This window comes from Sphaeramia orbicularis, chromosome 7 (genome assembly GCF_902148855.1).
Source record: "Sphaeramia orbicularis chromosome 7, fSphaOr1.1, whole genome shotgun sequence".
Lineage (NCBI taxonomy): Eukaryota > Metazoa > Chordata > Actinopteri > Kurtiformes > Apogonidae > Sphaeramia > Sphaeramia orbicularis.
Window position 1 is genome coordinate 132,918 of NC_043963.1, and position 19,168 is coordinate 152,085.

Genomic DNA, 19,168 nt, shown 5'->3' on the forward strand with positions numbered 1-19,168 from the left:
AACAGACAGACGTACAGACAGACGTACAGACAGACTGAACAGACAGACGTACAGACAGACGTACAGACAGACTGAACAGACAGACGTACAGACAGACGTACAGACAGATGTACAGACAGACGTACAGACAGACTGAACAGACAGACGTACAGACAGACGTACAGACAGACGTACAGACAGACGTACAGACAGATGTACAGACAGACTGAACAGACAGACGTACAGACAGACGTACAGACAGACTGAACAGACAGACGTACAGACAGACGTACAGACAGACTGAACAGACAGACGTACAGACAGACGTACAGACAGACTGAACAGACAGACGTACAGACAGACGTACAGACAGACTGAACAGACAGACGTACAGACAGACGTACAGACAGATGTACAGACAGACGTACAGACAGACTGAACAGACAGACGTACAGACAGACGTACAGACAGACTGAACAGACAGACTGAACAGACAGACTGAACAGACAGACGTACAGACAGACTGAACAGACAGACGTACAGACAGACTGAACAGACAGACGTACAGACAGACGTACAGACAGACTGAACAGACAGACGTACAGACAGACTGAACAGACAGACGTACAGACAGACTGAACAGACAGACGTACAGACAGACTGAAAAGACAGACGTACAGACAGACGTACAGACAGATGTACAGACAGACGTACAGACAGACTGAACAGACAGACGTACAGACAGACGTACAGACAGATGTACAGACAGACTGAACAGACAGACGTACAGACAGACGTACAGACAGACTGAACAGACAGACGTACAGACAGACTGAAAAGACAGACGTACAGACAGACGTACAGACAGATGTACAGACAGACTGAACAGACAGACGTACAGACAGACTGAACAGACAGACGTACAGACAGACGTACAGACAGATGTACAGACAGACTGAACAGACAGACGTACAGACAGACGTACAGACAGACGTACAGACAGACGTACAGACAGACTGAACAGACAGACGTACAGACAGACTGAACAGACAGACTGAACAGACAGACGTACAGACAGACTGAACAGACAGACTGAACAGACAGACGTACAGACAGACTGAACAGACAGACTGAACAGACAGACGTACAGACAGACGTACAGACAGACTGAACAGACAGACGTACAGACAGACGTACAGACAGACTGAACAGACTGAACAGACAGACGTACAGACAGACTGAACAGACTGAACAGACAGACGTACAGACAGACTGAACAGACAGACGTACAGACAGACTGAACAGACAGACTGAACAGACAGACGTACAGACAGACTGAACAGACAGACTGAACAGACAGACGTACAGACAGACGTACAGACAGACTGAACAGACAGACGTACAGACAGACTGAACAGACAGACGTACAGACAGAGTGAACAGACAGACGTACAGACAGAGTGAACAGACAGACTGAACAGACAGACGTACAGACAGACTGAACAGACAGACGTACAGACAGACTGAACAGACTGAACAGACAGACGTACAGACAGACTGAACAGACTGAACAGACAGACGTACAGACAGACTGAACAGACAGACGTACAGACAGACTGAACAGACAGACTGAACAGACAGACGTACAGACAGACTGAACAGACAGACTGAACAGACAGACGTACAGACAGACGTACAGACAGACTGAACAGACAGACGTACAGACAGACTGAACAGACAGACGTACAGACAGAGTGAACAGACAGACGTACAGACAGAGTGAACAGACAGACTGAACAGACAGACGTACAGACAGACTGAACAGACAGACGTACAGACAGACTGAACAGACAGACGTACAGACAGACTGAACAGACAGACGTACAGACAGACGTACAGACAGACTGAACAGACAGACGTACAGACAGACGTACAGACAGACTGAACAGACAGACGTACAGACAGACTGAACAGACAGACGTACAGACAGACGTACAGACAGACTGAACAGACAGACGTACAGACAGATGTACAGACAGACGTACAGACAGACTGAACAGACAGACGTACAGACAGACTGAACAGACAGACGTACAGACAGATGTACAGACAGACGTACAGACAGACTGAACAGACAGACGTACAGACAGACGTACAGACAGACTGAACAGACAGACGTACAGACAGACTGAACAGACAGACGTACAGACAGACTGAAAAGACAGACGTACAGATAGACGTACAGACAGACTGAACAGACAGACGTACAGACAGACGTACAGACAGACTGAACAGACAGACGTACAGACAGACTGAACAGACAGACGTACAGACAGACTGAACAGACAGACGTACAGACAGATGTACAGACAGACGTACAGACAGACTGAACAGACGTCAACTACACACCCAACACTGACACTTACTTTGAACCTGACCAGGAGCACTACGCTGTAGACGGTTCCACCCAAAGCTGAAACAGGAGGACAACAACAGGAAGAACTGTCAGCTTCAAACCAAGGTTCGAATAGTTTTGGATTTTTCATCATAGTTTAGTTTTATTTAGTTTGGACTTTTTTTCTCTAATTCAGTTGGTTTTAATTAGTTTTTAGAGCAGGTTTGCTAGTTTTTATTAGTTTTATATTTTTTTCTAAATGCTTAGTTTTAGTTTAGTTTTTAGTAATTTGGGTTGTTTTTTTTGTACTAAAACAAAAAGAAAAACTTGGATTTGTCATTATTTATAGGTTATTAAGTCGTTATTTTACTGGTCTGGCCCGCTTGAGATCAAATTGGGGCTAAATATGGAACTGAACCAAAATGAGTTTGACACGCCTGAACTAAAACATCTGTCACACCTCCTTAGTTAGGTAATTATTATGTTAGTATGGAATTTTAGTAAAACAGCTGATTATTACAACCATCCTGACTTGACCCAGATCCATAAAGGAGGCAGAAAACACCTTCCAGCATCATCCACAGTAATCTGATTACTCTGTCCTCAGAGTGCTGTTAAAGCTCCTACCTATTGCTGCCAGAAAGAGCAGGAACTTTGCAGCGTCTCGGTAGAAGCGGAAGTTTGTGGGCTGAGGGTACAGAATGGAGCTGACCAGACGACCTTTGGCTGTGAAAAACCCTGAGGACCAAACAGGAAGACTGGGGTCAGCTCAGTTTCACCAGGATGTGGGTTTGAATTAAATCATGTGAAGTCTGGAGCGGTCTGTCCTCACCGGTGCTGGTTACCACAGCCACAGCGCCGGTGCCGTCAGAGCGCCCCCCTTTGGCCTGGATGAGCTGGGTACCACAGAACAGGGTGTGTCTGCGCTCAGAGTCAGCGCTGAACCTGCCGTCAGCAGATGGAAGACTGGTTTTAAGCACTGGAACACTTTCACCTGCAGACACAAGAGACAAAGACCTGGAGCCAAGCACTAACACACTACACAAATAAAAGACACACTGGAAACACAAACACAGCCCCAACAAAAAGCCTTTAGCTTTGATTCTACTGAGCTACAGTGTTTTAGAAATGATCTTCCTCAGATTAAATGTGTTAAATGTTCCGTATTTTAATCAGATTCATTGTTAAACTAATGACCACAGTGCTGGTTTGCTGCAGTTTTCCAGGTATATGATGGTGTGTTCTAACTAGGGATGGGAAGATGATCCGATACGCATCCATACGCCAACACATGTGTGCACGATCCCAGTGCAGTGGCACAGAAGCTGACAGTGAATGAAGAGTTTGGAATGATATCGTGATGCATCGGTTATTGAATGTTTGTAAAGATCAAATTTGATCCATTCAACAGACTATATTTGTACTTTCATTTAAAAGTGTTACTATTTATTTGGGTAAAGTTTTTCTTTTCCTCAGACCCACATTAACGTGTACACTGTACACTAACAGTCTAAGCTCCACCCATGGACTGAGCATGTGCAGATGAATACTGTACTGAGCATGTGCAGATGAATACTGTACTGAGCATGTGCAGATGAATACTGTACTGAGCATGTGCAGATGAATACTGTACTGAGCATGTGCAGATGAATACTGTAAATGTCTGTATGTGAATGTGACAGACACAGAAGGAGGAGAACACGTGGATTATGAACGAGTACTTTTACTAGATCAGCTGTACTGAATACTGCAGTACACACCACAGATACTGCAGTACACACCACAGATACTACAGTACACACCACATATACTGCAGTACACACCACATATACTGCAGTACACACCACAGATACTACAGTACACACCACAGATACTGCAGTACACACCACAGATACTGCAGTACACACCACAGATACTACAGTACATACCACAGATACTGCAGTACACACCACAGATACTACAGTACACACCACAGATACTGCAGTACACACCACAGATACTACAGTACACACCACAGATACTGCAGTACACACCACAGATACTGCAGTACACACCACAGATACTACAGTACACACCACAGATACTGCAGTACACACCACAGATACTACAGTACACACCACAGATACTACAGTACACACTACAGATACTACAGTACAGACCACAGATACTACAGTACACACTACAGATACTACAGTACACACTACAGATACTACAGTACAGACCACAGATACTGCAGTACAGACCACAGATACTACAGTACACACCACAGATACTACAGTACAGACCACAGATACTACAGTACACACCACAGATACTACAGTACACACCACAGATACTTCCTTAAACAGTGTCATACAGATCCAACAGTACATCCCATAATACCTTAGGCAGGTGTCTCTTACAGTGACAGAACCTTTTTCTGTTCTACCTTCATTACAAACACATTTCATTACAAATGGATTCAGCTGAGTTAGAAACAGAGAAATGACTGGAAACAGTCTGAACTGTTTCACTGACTGAATGTGAGGCACGTGTTCTGAAACTGAACTAAGGGTGTATTCACACCAGGAAAGTCCGATAGTTCACTTGCTTTGGTCCGGACCAAATTTTTTTTTTTTTTTTTTTAATTTGGTGCGGTTCGTATTCACACTGTACATTTTTGTAAGTGGACCAAAATCTGTAAACAAAACCACGTGTGCTGAGGTGGTTCATCCATTGGACAGAAATGAGCAGTGTCCATTAAAGCGCTCAGTCCAAAGTGAAAGGACAGAATCACGGAAATTTTGCTGTTTTTGTTATCGTCATAGTGGTTTTTACAGATGCAGACGTCTGCACAAGTGTTTGAGCATCAAGAGCGTCTGATGCAACGTCAGGTTTACAGTATTGTAGAATTCATTTCTCAACTAGAAGCACTCGGAGAGCGCAGACCTCCGCCAAGGCTGATCAGTGCCCCCCACCCCCGATCACCACCAAAATTTAATCATTTCTTCCTTATCCCATTTCCAACAAACCTTGAAAATTTCATCCAAATCTGTCCATAACTTTTTGAGTTATGTTGCACACTAACGGACAGACAAACAAACAAACAAACCCTGGCAAAAACATAACCTCCTTAGCGGAGGTAATGACGAAGACACAGGGCAAGACGGCTATGGAGGACAGCGCTCATGTGGACATCATGTTGTGACTGTTGGTCTGATTCCCACTGACAGAACAGGTCTGAGGTGTGAATTCTACTAGTTTATGAAAAGACTGTTCTCCAAAAGCATTACTGCTCCGTACTGCTGACCATGCGTATCTATCCTATATCACTGTTCAGTTTAACCAGGGACAGAATTCCTTAACGCAGGTAAAGTTTGCTGGGGCTGATGAAGTCGTTTATTATTTTTTATTTCAAGCACAACAGACAGATCTAACCGTCATCCTAATCATTCTCTCGCTGAACAAGCTGAAAACGTCGGAGTTTTTCCGTGTCCTTTCTGTCAGCTGTGTTATATGCACATCTGCCCAGATGTCCAAAAGGCAGCGTGTCCCTTCCGAGCTCCAAGTTTGACCAGGGTTCATGTTCAGCTCCGTAGCCTATCCTCAGTCTGAGCACTTCTCTGGTAAAACTCTGTTGTCCATAATGCTCGACGCACGACGGGAGCTCGTTAGGTACAAAAAACCCAACTGTGTTGGATCGGGTCCGGTCTGCTTTCACACCTCAAACGAACCGCACCAGGGTTCGTATGGAACCGCACCGAGACCACCTCTTCCACTGGGTCTGGGTTCGCTTGTTTGGTCCGGAACAGAGTTCGGTGGTTTTTATTCACACCAGCCCAAAAGGTCCGAACCAAGGGAGCGAACGAACTCTGGTCCGTTTTAAACGGACCAAACAAGGCAGGTGTGAATACACCCTAAAGACACTTTAAAAAAGTCATGGTTTTATTTAATACATAAATAATCCGCTCATTGAATTGCTCTGCATATTTTTGTAACAGAATGAATGTGTTGAATCAGAATGTGTTTAATTGCTCTGTATCGTGATTCAGGTGTGAATGGCATCGCATTGCATCGTCAGATTCCACACACACATCTATAATATGGCGGATCAGAGATGCTGTATGGAGATGTGTATGGTATCGGCCTGAAAACTAAGACTCCCACCCCTAGTTCTAACACATATATGTTGGTTTGTGTCCACTTATCCAACAGATGTATAAATGTTCCACTGGTAGAACCTGTCCAGTCCATGGATTGTCATGTGTAGACAATGTTTGCAGTTGATCTGGTCCATCTGACTCTAACATTCATCTGGACTTAAACCCATTCTGTCATTAATTCTACAGTTTCACATTTGGAGCCCAGACTGGATCTGCAATATCATAATATATGTTAATAAAAATAATTATAATAATGTGTTTTATTAATGATGGGAGAAACCAACCACTGCACAGTCTTTTCTGACACATCCCACAGACCCTCAGTGGGGTTCAGGTCTAGACTCTCAGTGGGGTTCAGGTCTAGACTCTCAGTGGGGTTCAGGTCTAGACTCTGAGGTGGCCAGTCCATGTGTGAAAACCATGTATCTCTGGGTTGTGAATGTGTCTGCAGCTGAAATATACTTATTAATTACTACAGTAATTATTAATTATAGTGGGGGGCTCTTACTTCTTTGTGATGGTAGGTCCAGGTGGTGTTTTTTTAATTCTTTGAACACTGTGATAATTCCCTTCATTGTTTGTCTCCCAGTTCTACTCACAGCTATGCCTGACCTTCCAGCTCCAACCTGAAGGATGAGCCTGTTTGTACCTGTGAGCATGCTGCGGTTTTATACCTGTGAGCATGCTGCGGTTTTATACCTGTGAGCATGCTGCGGTTTTATACCTGTGAGCATGCTGCGGTTTTATACCTGTGAGCATGCTGCGGTTTTATACCTGTGAGCATGCTGCAGTTTTATACCTGTGAGCATGCTGCGGTTTTATACCTGTGAGCATGCTGCGGTTTTATACCTGTGAGCATGCTGCGGTTTTATACCTGTGAGCATGCTGCAGTTTTATACCTGTGAGCATGCTGCGGTTTTATACCTGTGAGCATGCTGCGGTTTGTAGTTTACCAGCCGACAGGTGTAAGCTATTGTCGTCTGTCATCCGTTACAAAAATTTCTATCATCTTCTTCTCCCAAACTCCAGTTCTGATTGACTTCAAACTTGGTCTACAGCTTCTTTATGATGATGTCAGCAAAAGTTTGTGAAATTATTTGGATCTGGATCTGATTCTGGATTTGGTGCAACTTTGAAAAATGTTCCCATTATAACAGATAGGAAGTGAATTGATCCAATAGATCAGTATCAATGATATCAAGTGTGAATTTGAATTTTTTACAGATCTGATTGGAATATGAGCAAAACATGGACTATTTCTGTAATAGAATAAATACACAGAACTGAGTGAGAATAAATGGATCTGGATACATTTACCTAAGCTTTGAATTTGGACGATAAGTTACAGGGCCATTGGTCTGATTTTTTTGTACCTGTGAGCATGCTCTGTTTTTGTTTTGTACCTGTGAGCATGCTTTCGTTGACCAGACACTCCCCCCCCAGCAGTGCGGCGTCGCAGGGCAGCAGCAGACCTTCCTGGGGGATGATCAGACAGTCACCTGGGACCAGGTCCAGTGAACTCACACACTGTTCCTCTGAGATAAACAACAAGCAGCCGTTACTCAGTGTGCCTTTAACTAACTTTGACTCACAGTAAAAGAGGAAGAGCACATGTGGACACAACTATTCTGTTACATTAAGCCAAACAAAATCATATCATACAAGAAAAAAATAAAATGTTTTTACCAACTCCAGGGAAAAAAAAGCATCACACTAGGTGCAAAAATGTGTATATATATGGTGTGTGTGTGTGTGTGTGGGGGGGGGGGGATAAAAACACTTGTCACAATGAGAATAAAGTCAGAAAATATTGAGATAAAACCCGTAATTTTCTGAGAATAAAGTCGTTATATTATGAGAATGAAGTCATAGTTTTAAAAAACCTATGAATTTAATGAAAATAATGTCATAATATTATGAGATTAAAACCATAATACTATGAGAATTATATACACTACTCAAAAAAAGTTAAGAACCACTTTTTCATTTGTGTATAAGTTTTTTATATGAGGTATTCTACTACTGGAAATACCCCAAAACAACTGTCCCGAATGTCCTCAAACACACTGTAATCAGTTTCACACGATTGGATTCAGTTGTTGCATAATGTCTCTGGCATCATTGCACATCCTGAAATGAGGGCCTATAGGGGTGTCAGCTGACCACGTGAAGTGGTACAAATGAATGTCTGAATGTCTTTCAGTCAGCTCAGTAGCGAGTATGGCCTCCTCCTGCAGCAATAACGGCTTCACAGCGCTGTCGCATGGAGCTGATGAGGCGATTGATGTCTGTGACGGCCAGTGCATCCCATGCAGCCTCCAGAGCCACACCCAGCTGCTGCAGTCCATGTGGTTGGGATTCAAGCTGCTGGATACTCCTCCCCATCATGTCCCAGACATGTTCTATCGGATTCAAGTCCGGGGACTTCGCTGGCCACTCCATACGCTCAATTCCATGGTGCTCGAGGAACTCAGTTACCACCCTTGCTCGGTGTGGAAGGGCATTATCGTCCATGAAAATGAAGTTTTCCCCCACAGTTTCTGCAAATGGCACCACGATAGGTTCAAGGACTTCATCCCTGTATCTCACTCCTGTCATTGCTCCCCCAGGGACCACGTAGAGACGAGTACGGTTGCCATAGACGATGCCTCCCCACACCATGATGCTGCCTCCTCCATAACGGTCATGTTCTGCAATACAGGGGTCGGCAAATCTCTCTCCTGGTCACCTCCAGACTCTCACATGTCCATCATTGTGGTCAAGGGAGAATCTGCTCTCACCTGTGAACAGAACTCGGCGCCATTGCTGTTGGGTTCATCTGACATGCTCCTGAGCCCAGTTGAGACGGATTCTTCTGTGAGCAGGGGTGAGTGGGACACACTGAGCTGGCCTTCTGGCATGCATATTGGCTCGGTGAAGTCGGTTACGGATTGTTTGAGTGGAAACAATCACTCCAGTTGCTGCACTGAAGTCATTATTGAGGCGACGTGGACTGTGAAAGCGGTTGCGGAGGCTGAGATTCGTCAAGTAGCGATCATCTCCAGGGGTTGTTGCAACTGGTCGGCCACTGCGGGGTCTCTGGGAGTATAGCCCTGTCTCTCGGTGTCTTTGGTTTGCTCTGCTGATGACACTGTGCGACACACCCATCATTTCGGCTACTCTTCGCTGACTGAGGCCGGCTTCCACCATCCCTTGGGCTCTGGCAACTTCTGGTTCACTCAGGTGGCGTCTCGGCATTGCTGTTGTCACCAAGTTGTCTGACTGTGGAGACTAAAGACAGAAAATGCTTTTGCACCCACTTTTGTACCACTTCACGTGGTCAGCTGACACCCCTATAGGCCCTCATTTCAGGATGTGCAATGATGCCAGAGACATTATGCAACAACTGAATCCAATCATGTGTGAAATTGATTACAGTGTGTTTGAGGACATTCAGGACAGTTGTACTGGGGTATTTCAAGAAGTAGAATACCTCATATAAAAAACTTATACACAAATGAAAAAGTGGTCCTTAACTTTTTTTGAGTAGTGTATAAGTAGTAGAGTGGTACCCACTGGTCTGATACCCTGTAGTCTAAGCTGAAACTGTCATGGGCCAAACATTTGATGGTATTACTCACCTCCTGAGTTGGTTCGTATTGTGACATTTGTGACAAACCGAGCCATGTTACGAAGAGTTGTACTTTGCTGTAAAAAGGAGAGGAAAAAAAAGAATAAAAACTGTTCAATTCCTTCTTACATTAACACTAGGGGTGTTTTGTCTTTCTTTTAATGCAAAAACCCCCATTAAATTAAAAAAAAAAAAAAAAAGATGTGAATAACCTGAAAAAAATTAAATTTCTTTGTGTAACTTTGTGTGTAAATTTTCAGTGTAATTTTCTCAGTCTTCTTCCTCCACTTCTCATTAGTCCATGTGCATTCTGGATCAGATCTCCAAAGACACTAAACACTGAGGAACAGGAAGAAAAGAGTTCAAACTGGATTGAATTTAAAGCTCTACCGTATGATGTGGCATTTTTACACTTCAAACACTTTTACACTTTTTTCACTTCATTTTTATCTTCAAATGCTCCTAATAAGTGTGTGTCAAACTAAAATGTAAAAGAAATCCGCCAGGTATTGAAACTCAAAAATGTTTAATTCTCATATATTTTTGATAAAAGTCTGACCAATCATTTTATTCGGTCCGAATGAAATAATTGGCCGAACCTGACTGAGCCTCCTGTCAATCATCCATTACGGCCGTTCAGCATCCGATTCATTATCGCCGTCCCCGCATCCGATATGTGTCCCTCTGAATCTGACACTTCACTGGCGCTGCTTCTCCTGTCACTGACCACAGTCTACTGTCACTGACCACAGTCTACTGTCACTGACCACAGTCTACTGTCCACTGACCACAGTCTACTGTCACTGACCACAGTCTACTGTCACTGACCACAGTCTACTGTCACTGACCACAGTCTACTGTCTAGGATGTGTTTGGATAGAACTGACATGCACATGTGGAAGGGAAAAACGGATTTATGAACATCACCAACAACTAAGGGGAACAAACAGGAGTCCAATGAATGAAGGATGGAGATAAAAGTCTGGAAGTCAGCTGTACTGGACTGAACAGGTCTGCATAAAGCTCAGCTTTTATGACCGTGGGACTCATACAGGTACATGTACATGGTGTCACACATGTAGGATTATGTGGATGAGAAATGTATGGACTGAAACCGCAAATGTCCACGGAAAATTCACGGAGGCCGCGCGTTCACAGTGCGCGCGCCCGTCGCCTGGGCAACTCATCTCCATGGTGCAGTGAAGACCCTGACCCAGTACTGCACAGACCACACCCTTAAACACAGACCACACCCTTAAATACAGACCACACCCTTAAACACAGACCACACCCTTAAATACAGACCACACCCTTAAACACAGACCACACCCTTATTTATTTATTTTTTCTGGGCTCAGCTGTCTGTACCGATAAGGCAGCAGCCCACACCAGCTGTACTCCCAGTCATCACTGCCCATTTGTCTAACACCTTTGCTTGTGTTTCCTCTTTTATTTGGACATTTTACCAGGGAGTATCTCACACTACTTTTTTTTTTTTCCTACTTGTCTTGTCCAGCGTTCTAACAGCAGAATGGTAGTCTGGTTCCTTTTGGTGCTGAACACATTTGCTTTGCCAAGGGTAACTTCATAAAGTATATGACGCGCCCTTTGATATTCTACTGTGTTTATTATGAGTTTTGTTGAACCACATTTCGATGCCGGACCTGACATGGGGGGTGGGGGGGTAGAAGAAGGGGAGAGAACAAGAGAGAAGAAGGTGGCGAAGACCCTCACAAGAAAGTATAAACAATACAAACAGCAACAACCATGGAGACAATTATAATGGAAACAATAACGACAACCAGAACTGAGTAAACTGGGCAGAAGAGAGAGAAGAAAACAGAACAAACAAAACTACAAAAAAAAACCAAAAAAACCACAACATTGAGATGTTTATGTTTATGCATTTGGCAGACGCTTTTTCCAAAGCGACTTACAGGGGAAAACCAATTAAATCACTCAATCAATCAAATTTTATTTATATAGCGCCAGATCACAAAAAAGTTATCTCTTGACATTTTATATATAGAGTTGGTCAAAACCAGACTCTAAGTCAATTCTACAGAAACCCAACAGAATCCTCCAGGAGCAAACACTTGTGACTGGTGACAGTGGAAGGAAAAACTTGCCTTTAACAGCAGAAACCTGGAGCAGACCCAGACTCCTGGAGGATGGCCGTCTGCCTTGACCAGTTGGGGTTAAAGAGAGAGAGTAGAGAAGGGGAAAAAGAGAGAGCGATAGAGATAGGGACTGGGGGAGAGGGGGAGAAGGGGGGAGTAGGGGGAGACACATGGAGGCGGTTGAGGATAAGTGAGTGGTGATGATGAGGGCAGGGAAGAGGCCGGACCACCGCAGCAGGTCCAGAGATAATCGTGAAAGAATCTGTGGTTGTCCTGGGAAAAACCTTATTAGAATATTTAAAATGGAATGTCTGACAGTGTTAGGACAGGAGGTGCTCTCGGAAGAGCTGGGTCTTCAGGAGCTTCTTGAAGATAGGCAGGGATGACTCTGTTCTTGTAGCACTTGGTAGAGCGTTCCACCAACGTGGAACGACCCATGAAAAGAGCCTGGATTGTCTTGTACAAGGTCTGGGGACCACCAGACTACGTTCCCTAGACGAGCGGAGTGGTCGTGGGGCGACATAAGCTTTTATTAGTGCACCTAAGTAGACAGGAGCAGACCCACGGAGAATTTTGTAGGCTAGGATTAAAGATTTGAATTTGATGCGGGCAGCTATGGGTAGACCAGTGGAACTCAATGAGTAAGGTGGTGACATGTGCCCTTTTAGGCTGATTGAAGACCAGACGCGCTGCTGCATTCTGGACCATCTGTAGTGGTTTGACAACACAAGCTGGGAGGCCCGTTAGAAGAGCATTGCAGTAGTCAAGACGGGAGATAACCATAGTCTGCACCAGGAGCTGGGTGGAGATAACCATAGTCTGCACCAGGAGCTGGGTGGAGATAACCATAGTCTGCACCAGGAGCTGGGTGGCCTGTTCGGTTAGGTATGGCCTGATCTTTCTTAGGTTGAACAGAGTGAAACGGCATGATCGGGTGCCAGAGGCAACGTGATCCGTGAAGGTCAACTGATTATCAATCATGACTCCCAAGTTACGTACTACACTGGTAGGAGCCAGAGGTATGGAGTCAATAGTGATGGAGATGTCCTGCTGTATGGTTGGCTTAGCTGGGAAGACCAGCAGTTCAGTTTTGGACAGGTTCAGCTGAAGGTGATGGGCTTTCATCCATGCAGATATGTCAGAGAGACAATCTGAGATCCTCACTGAGACTGTGGAGTCATCAGGTGGGAATGACAGATAGAGCTGGGTATCATCAGCATAGCAATGATATGAGAAGCCGTGTGAGTGGATGATCTGACCTAGTGAGGTGGTGTATATACCATAATGATTGAGAGACTGAGGGACCTGGTAGGGATGTCAGGTCCTGTGCTAGACTGGTTCTCCTCTTACCTGATCGGCAGAAGCTTCACTGTGTCAATAAACAACTTCCAATCTGACTCAGCGGATCTACTGTGTGGTGTGCCCCAAGGCTCTGTCCTGGGACCAGTCCTATTCTTACTCTCTGTCCTCCCACTTGGCCACATTATCCGACAGTACAGTGATGTCTCCTATCATCTATTCGCGGATGACATCCACATATACTGCTCCTTTAACTCCTCTGAGCCCCACAAACTGAGTTCCTTAATCATCTGCTTGTCAGAGCTGAAGCAGTGGCTAAATGATAACAGCCTCCAGCTGAACTCCAGCAAAACTGAGACCCTCATCATTGCCCCGGATAGTGCAATCCCAGGGATCAAACATCACCTTGGAGACCTGAGTTCCTCGGTAAAGACAAAACTGAGGAATCTGGGTGTCATCTTTGACCAGGACATGTCTTTAGAATTCTACTCCAAACACCTAGTCAAAAACTGTTTCTTCCACCTACGCAACATCTCCAAACTCAGATCTATGGTGTCCACAAATGAGCTCGAGATGATCGTTCACGCTTTCGTATCTTCTCGCTTAGACTACTGCAACAGCCTGTTTACATGCTTAAACAAGAAGGAGCTGGCCCGTCTACAGTTTGTCCAGAACTCTGCTGCCAGGCTCCTGACCCGCACAAACAGGAGAACCCACATCACTCCCATCCTTAAATCTCTCCACTGGCTCCTGTTCTATATCGTCTTCATTTCAAAATTCTTGTGCTAACTTTCCGGGCTCTACATGGCCAGGCCCCTGCATACATTGCTTCCCTGATCCAGCCCTACAGCTCGACTCGTAGCTTGAGGTCTTCAGGACAGCACCTGCTGATGGTTCCACGGACCTGTTTTAGCACACGCGGTGACAGGTCTTTTAAAGCTGTGGCACCACGTCTATGGAATGACCTGCCTCTACACCTACGGTCCATGGACTCTGTAGAGAGCTTTAAGAAACACCTCAAAACCCTCCTGTTCAAAAAGGCTTTTTAGTCTCCCGCCTGACCCAGGACCACCACAGACTGATTACACTCTATGTATTCATCATAACATACTCCATGTGTCATCCCCCCCCCCAGTCTCTCTATATCTCTATCGCTCTCTCTTTTCTCCTCCTTTACTCTCTCTCTCTCTCTTTAACCCCAACTGGTCAAGGCAGACAGCCATCCTTCAGGAGTCTGGGTCTGCTCCACGTTTCTACTGTTAAAGGGAAGTTTTTCCTTCCACTGTCACCAATCACAAGTGTTTGTTCCTGAAGGATTCTGTTGGGTCTCTGTAAACTTAATCTGATTCTGATTTGAATTGATAAAGCACTTTGTGACTCTGTCTGTGAAAAGTGCTCTATAAATAAAATTTACTTTACTTTACTTACTTATATGGCAAAAAGGAGGGGGCCCAACACAGAGCCTTGGGGGACCCCCGTGGTGAGGCGGTGAACTGCAGATGTGTGCCCTAGCCAGGACACACTGAAGGACTGACCAGTAAGGTAAGATTGAAACCAGGAGTGGGCGTGGCCTGTGATGCCCATGTTCCAGAGTATGGATAACAGGATATCATGATTGACAGTGTCAAATGCTGCTGATAAGTCCAGTAGAATGAGTACTGAAGACTTGGCTGCTGCTCTAGCGTCTTTCAGGGCTTCTGTCACAGACAACAGAGCCGTTTCAGTGGAGTGGCCGATTTTGAAGCCAGATTGGTTGATGTCAAGGAGGTTATTTTGGGAGAGGAATTCTGTGACCTGTCTGAGATACATAAGACCTATGAAATGAAGAATATAAGAAAGCATGAACAAAATGTCATATACCACATTCGCACAAATAATACCTATAACAGATAATCCCAGTACCAGATCTCCACATCAGTTGTTCTCATTCATCTGCTGTGACAGAGTGAACCAGGCAAACAGACTGAGGTGAAGAACACACACATGCAACCGCCCCCCCCCAAGGATCAGGGACCGACCCAGAGGGCCCCCAGGCCCGGCCATCCAGCAGACACCACAGAGAGGGGGGATCCAGCCCGCCCCCCCAAGAGGCAACAGTGTGCCCACCCCGAAGATGGTCGAGGGAGGCCCCCACCAGAGGCCCCACAGCAGCCGAGCACAGGCCGCAGGAGGCCAGGGACGCCGGCCACCACCCCCCCGCCGGGGGCCGGCCACCCAGGGGCAGGCGAGGCGCTGGTCCACAAGCCCAGGAGCCACCCATCTCCCCGGGCAGGGGTCCCACCCAGCACACCGGGCAGCCAGGCCGGCCCAGACCGCCACCCGCTGCAGGCCAGTGCGCACCCCGATACCACAGCCAAGCGCCCTGGGGGCCCGGAGGACCACCCCCCCATCCCACCAAGCCCAACCCCCAAACCCCACACACCCCCCAGTCCCCCACTCACCCACACAAGCATATGCACACACACACCCACTGACTCCCAGACATACACACCACCCATCCCACATGTTTGACCATTCACACACACACACACACAAACACCTCCACCCATGCCCATACACCCACCTACCCACATGCATGCCCACACGTACACATCTACATGTACACACATACCCACACATGTACCCACACCCATAAACAGCCCCTCCCACCCACCTGCACACACCAGACATGCGTATCCGGAGTGCCCCCCCCCCCCCCCCCCCCCCCAGCGAGCAGCACCGCCGTGAGTCCCCCCTAGGCGCGGCACCCGAGTGCAGCCCCAGCACCAACCACAGCCCAGGGCGGCAACACCAGCCGCCAGGAACCCCACCGCGGTCCACCACCCCGCCAGCAACTACCACACCCCCGATGCCCGCATAAAACACATCTTTCCCGGTCCCAACATGACCTGCGGCGGGCAAGAGAGTGGCTAGCCCAGCCCCCCCCCCAACCACAATCCCCATGCGCACACATCATTCATCAGAGGGCGGTACCCCCCAGCAATGCAGCCAGGTGAGCCCCAAGCCAATGACCAGACCACACCCTTAAACACAGGGTCTACTGATGGAACAGGGGCCGTGGGCCCGCAGCAGGTGGATGATGTATCTGATTACTGAGGGAGGGGTCTGCGGACGCACCGAAGCAGACCAGACCTCCACCCCTGCTTCCTCCGCATGCATCACGTGAGAGGAGGAGAGAGGAGGAGCCTCAGAGCTCAGGCAGAGGGAAGTGGGTGGAGCTTTGGAGGGAGGCGGGTTGTTCATGTTCAAACTTTTACTAAGTGCTGTGAGAAATGCCACATCAGTAGGTAGAGCTTTAATACAGACATTTCAGGTTGGACACATTTGTTCAGGTTATTCACATTTTATTGGTACAGGAGAGTTTGGAAAAGGAAATATTTTCAGAATTTAATGTGATTTTTTGCACTAAACAAAGACAGACATTTGAAGTTGTCATTATCTATAGACATAATGTAAGGTTATTTTTTTCACATCAAACCGAGAAGAAAATATGGAGTCATTATTAGAGCTGTAAGAAAATATCAGTTCTGTAATATATCACCATATTTCATTTCACAATACTGTATCAATATTACAAAGTACTGTATCAATATTTTTAGGTATTTATTCAAATGCAGGTATTGTGGAGGTTCATTTTTGTTTTTTTTGGTTTTTCATTTTAATTTCTATCTTATTTATTATAATTTTACACTGTTTTATTAAATAATGGTTATTTGAATCATCCTAAAAGCACTTTTTTCTGTCTGAGAGGCAGATGTTGGTTCCTTTGTTTGGATTGAACTCAAATCCTGTTCTGATGTTAGTTGTGAACTAATAGAATCTGAACATTTGAACAGGATCTGAAACTGGAATGTCTGGAAAACAGAATTTCAGTTTGAACACAATTTGAACATTTGCTGATAGAACATTAGATCCTGTTGGGATCAAATACAAATGTGTTTAGGATTTGTGCAGATTTCTGCTGTAATTCAATTCTTCCAGGAAAAAATCATTTTTAAAAAAGAAACAAAAAATTGCTATAAAAATTGATATATCATATGGTGAGCCTAGTATTGTGATTTGCATCGTATCTCCAGATTCTTGCCGACACACAGCCCTATTTAACAGTGATATCCAACCCAAACATGTCAGCTAAATCACAGCAGATTTAACAGCTGTTTCTACAGCCTTACCTTACGGATCTCATGGAGTGAAATACTAATGGACAGGATGGAGATAATCAGTATGCATGAGGCATAATAATAGTAATTATCGATGGTCCACAGGATGATGCTGCACACTTGGAACACATAAAATGGATTCAAGACCTGAGGAAGCAGAAAAAGGGACAGAACAAAGGAGTGGATAAAATATAAACACCTAAAAAAACCAATGATAGAAGCCACTGTGAATGTGTGTGTGTGTGTGTGTGTGTGTGTGTGTGTGTGTGTGTGTGTCACCTCTTCAAACAGAAGCCTCATGTAAGACTTCACTGGGACATCTATAAGGTTTGGACCATAGATACGTCTCCTAAAATACATAAAAAAGACACAACATGTCAGTAGGACTCCTTTAAATAAAGTTATTTGTTCCTTTAAATCAGCGATGTCAAACTCATGTTAGTTCAGTTCCACATTCAGGCCAATCTGATCTGAAATGGACCAGAACCAGTCAAATAAAAACAGTGAAAAATGTACAAATTACATGATGAAAATGTTTACATCGACGAAGTTTCCTGAATAACGACAGATAGATAGATAGATAGATAGATAGATAGATAGATAGATAGATAGATAGATAGATAGATAGATAGATAGATAGATAGATAGATAGATAGATAGATAGATAGATAGATAGATAGATAGATAGATAGATAGATAGATAGATAGACAGATAGATAGATAGATAGATAGATAGATAGATAGATAGATAGATAGATAGATAGATAGATAGATAGACTTTATTCATCCCGTAGGGAAATTTACAAACATCCTGAAATGTCTTGAGTGCAGTTTGAACAGTATTCTGCCTCAGTTTATCATTTACACATGTGCATTGCAACTTTAATTACAATTACAAACACACAAAACATTTAGTAAGAGGCAGAAAACTGGTAACATTACACTCAGTTTTCTTGAGACATTTCAGTTGGTTCATATTTGTTCAGGTTATTCACATTTTTTGTAAAAGTATAGTTTGTAAATGTGAATATTTTCATGTAATTTTACTTTTTTTTTTACACAAAAATAAAGGGGAAAAAAATCATTATTTCTAGGACATTATGATAGTATTTTACTAGTTCTGACCCACTTGAGATCATATTGGTCTGAATGTGGAATCTGAACTACAATGATTAACATCTTCAATGTAATTTTTGCGTTTCACAATTTCATCCCGTGGGGTGGGCTGGATTTGAACCCTTTGGCTGGCCGGTTTTGGCCCACGGGCCGCATGTTTGACACCTGTGCTTTAAATGCACCCTTTAATGTGCTTTTAAATGCATCCTTTAGTACCTTAGGACCTGCTCCTCCAGACTCAGACCCCTTTGGAATCCATGCAGGTCCTTGCAGGTCCAGTCCTCACTGAGGACACTGTGGACAAAGGCAGCAGAAGGTCAAAGGTCATTTAATACACATGTCTGCCC

At 44.8% G+C, this 19,168-nt stretch overlaps 2 protein-coding genes across 4 annotated transcripts in view; both read right to left on the minus strand.

Annotated features, from left to right (window-relative positions):
• The window catches only part of LOC115422355 (cation-transporting ATPase 13A2-like), a 113,000-nt gene that overhangs the window by 25,874 nt on the left and 67,958 nt on the right, over positions 1-19,168 (minus strand). The window lies entirely within an intron of this gene.
• Positions 3,233-19,168, minus strand: part of LOC115422356 (cation-transporting ATPase 13A2-like) — a 32,994-nt gene continuing 17,058 nt past the window's right edge. The window contains exons 7-12 of the mRNA XM_030138642.1: positions 19,038-19,115; positions 17,985-18,054; positions 17,718-17,852; positions 10,137-10,203; positions 7,920-7,992; positions 3,233-3,368 (exon numbers count right to left, since the gene is read on the minus strand). Coding sequence (XP_029994502.1) covers positions 3,365-3,368; positions 7,920-7,992; positions 10,137-10,203; positions 17,718-17,852; positions 17,985-18,054; positions 19,038-19,115 — 427 coding nt within the window. The 3' untranslated portion in view covers positions 3,233-3,364. The remainder of the gene's footprint in view (positions 3,369-7,919; positions 7,993-10,136; positions 10,204-17,717; positions 17,853-17,984; positions 18,055-19,037; positions 19,116-19,168) is intronic.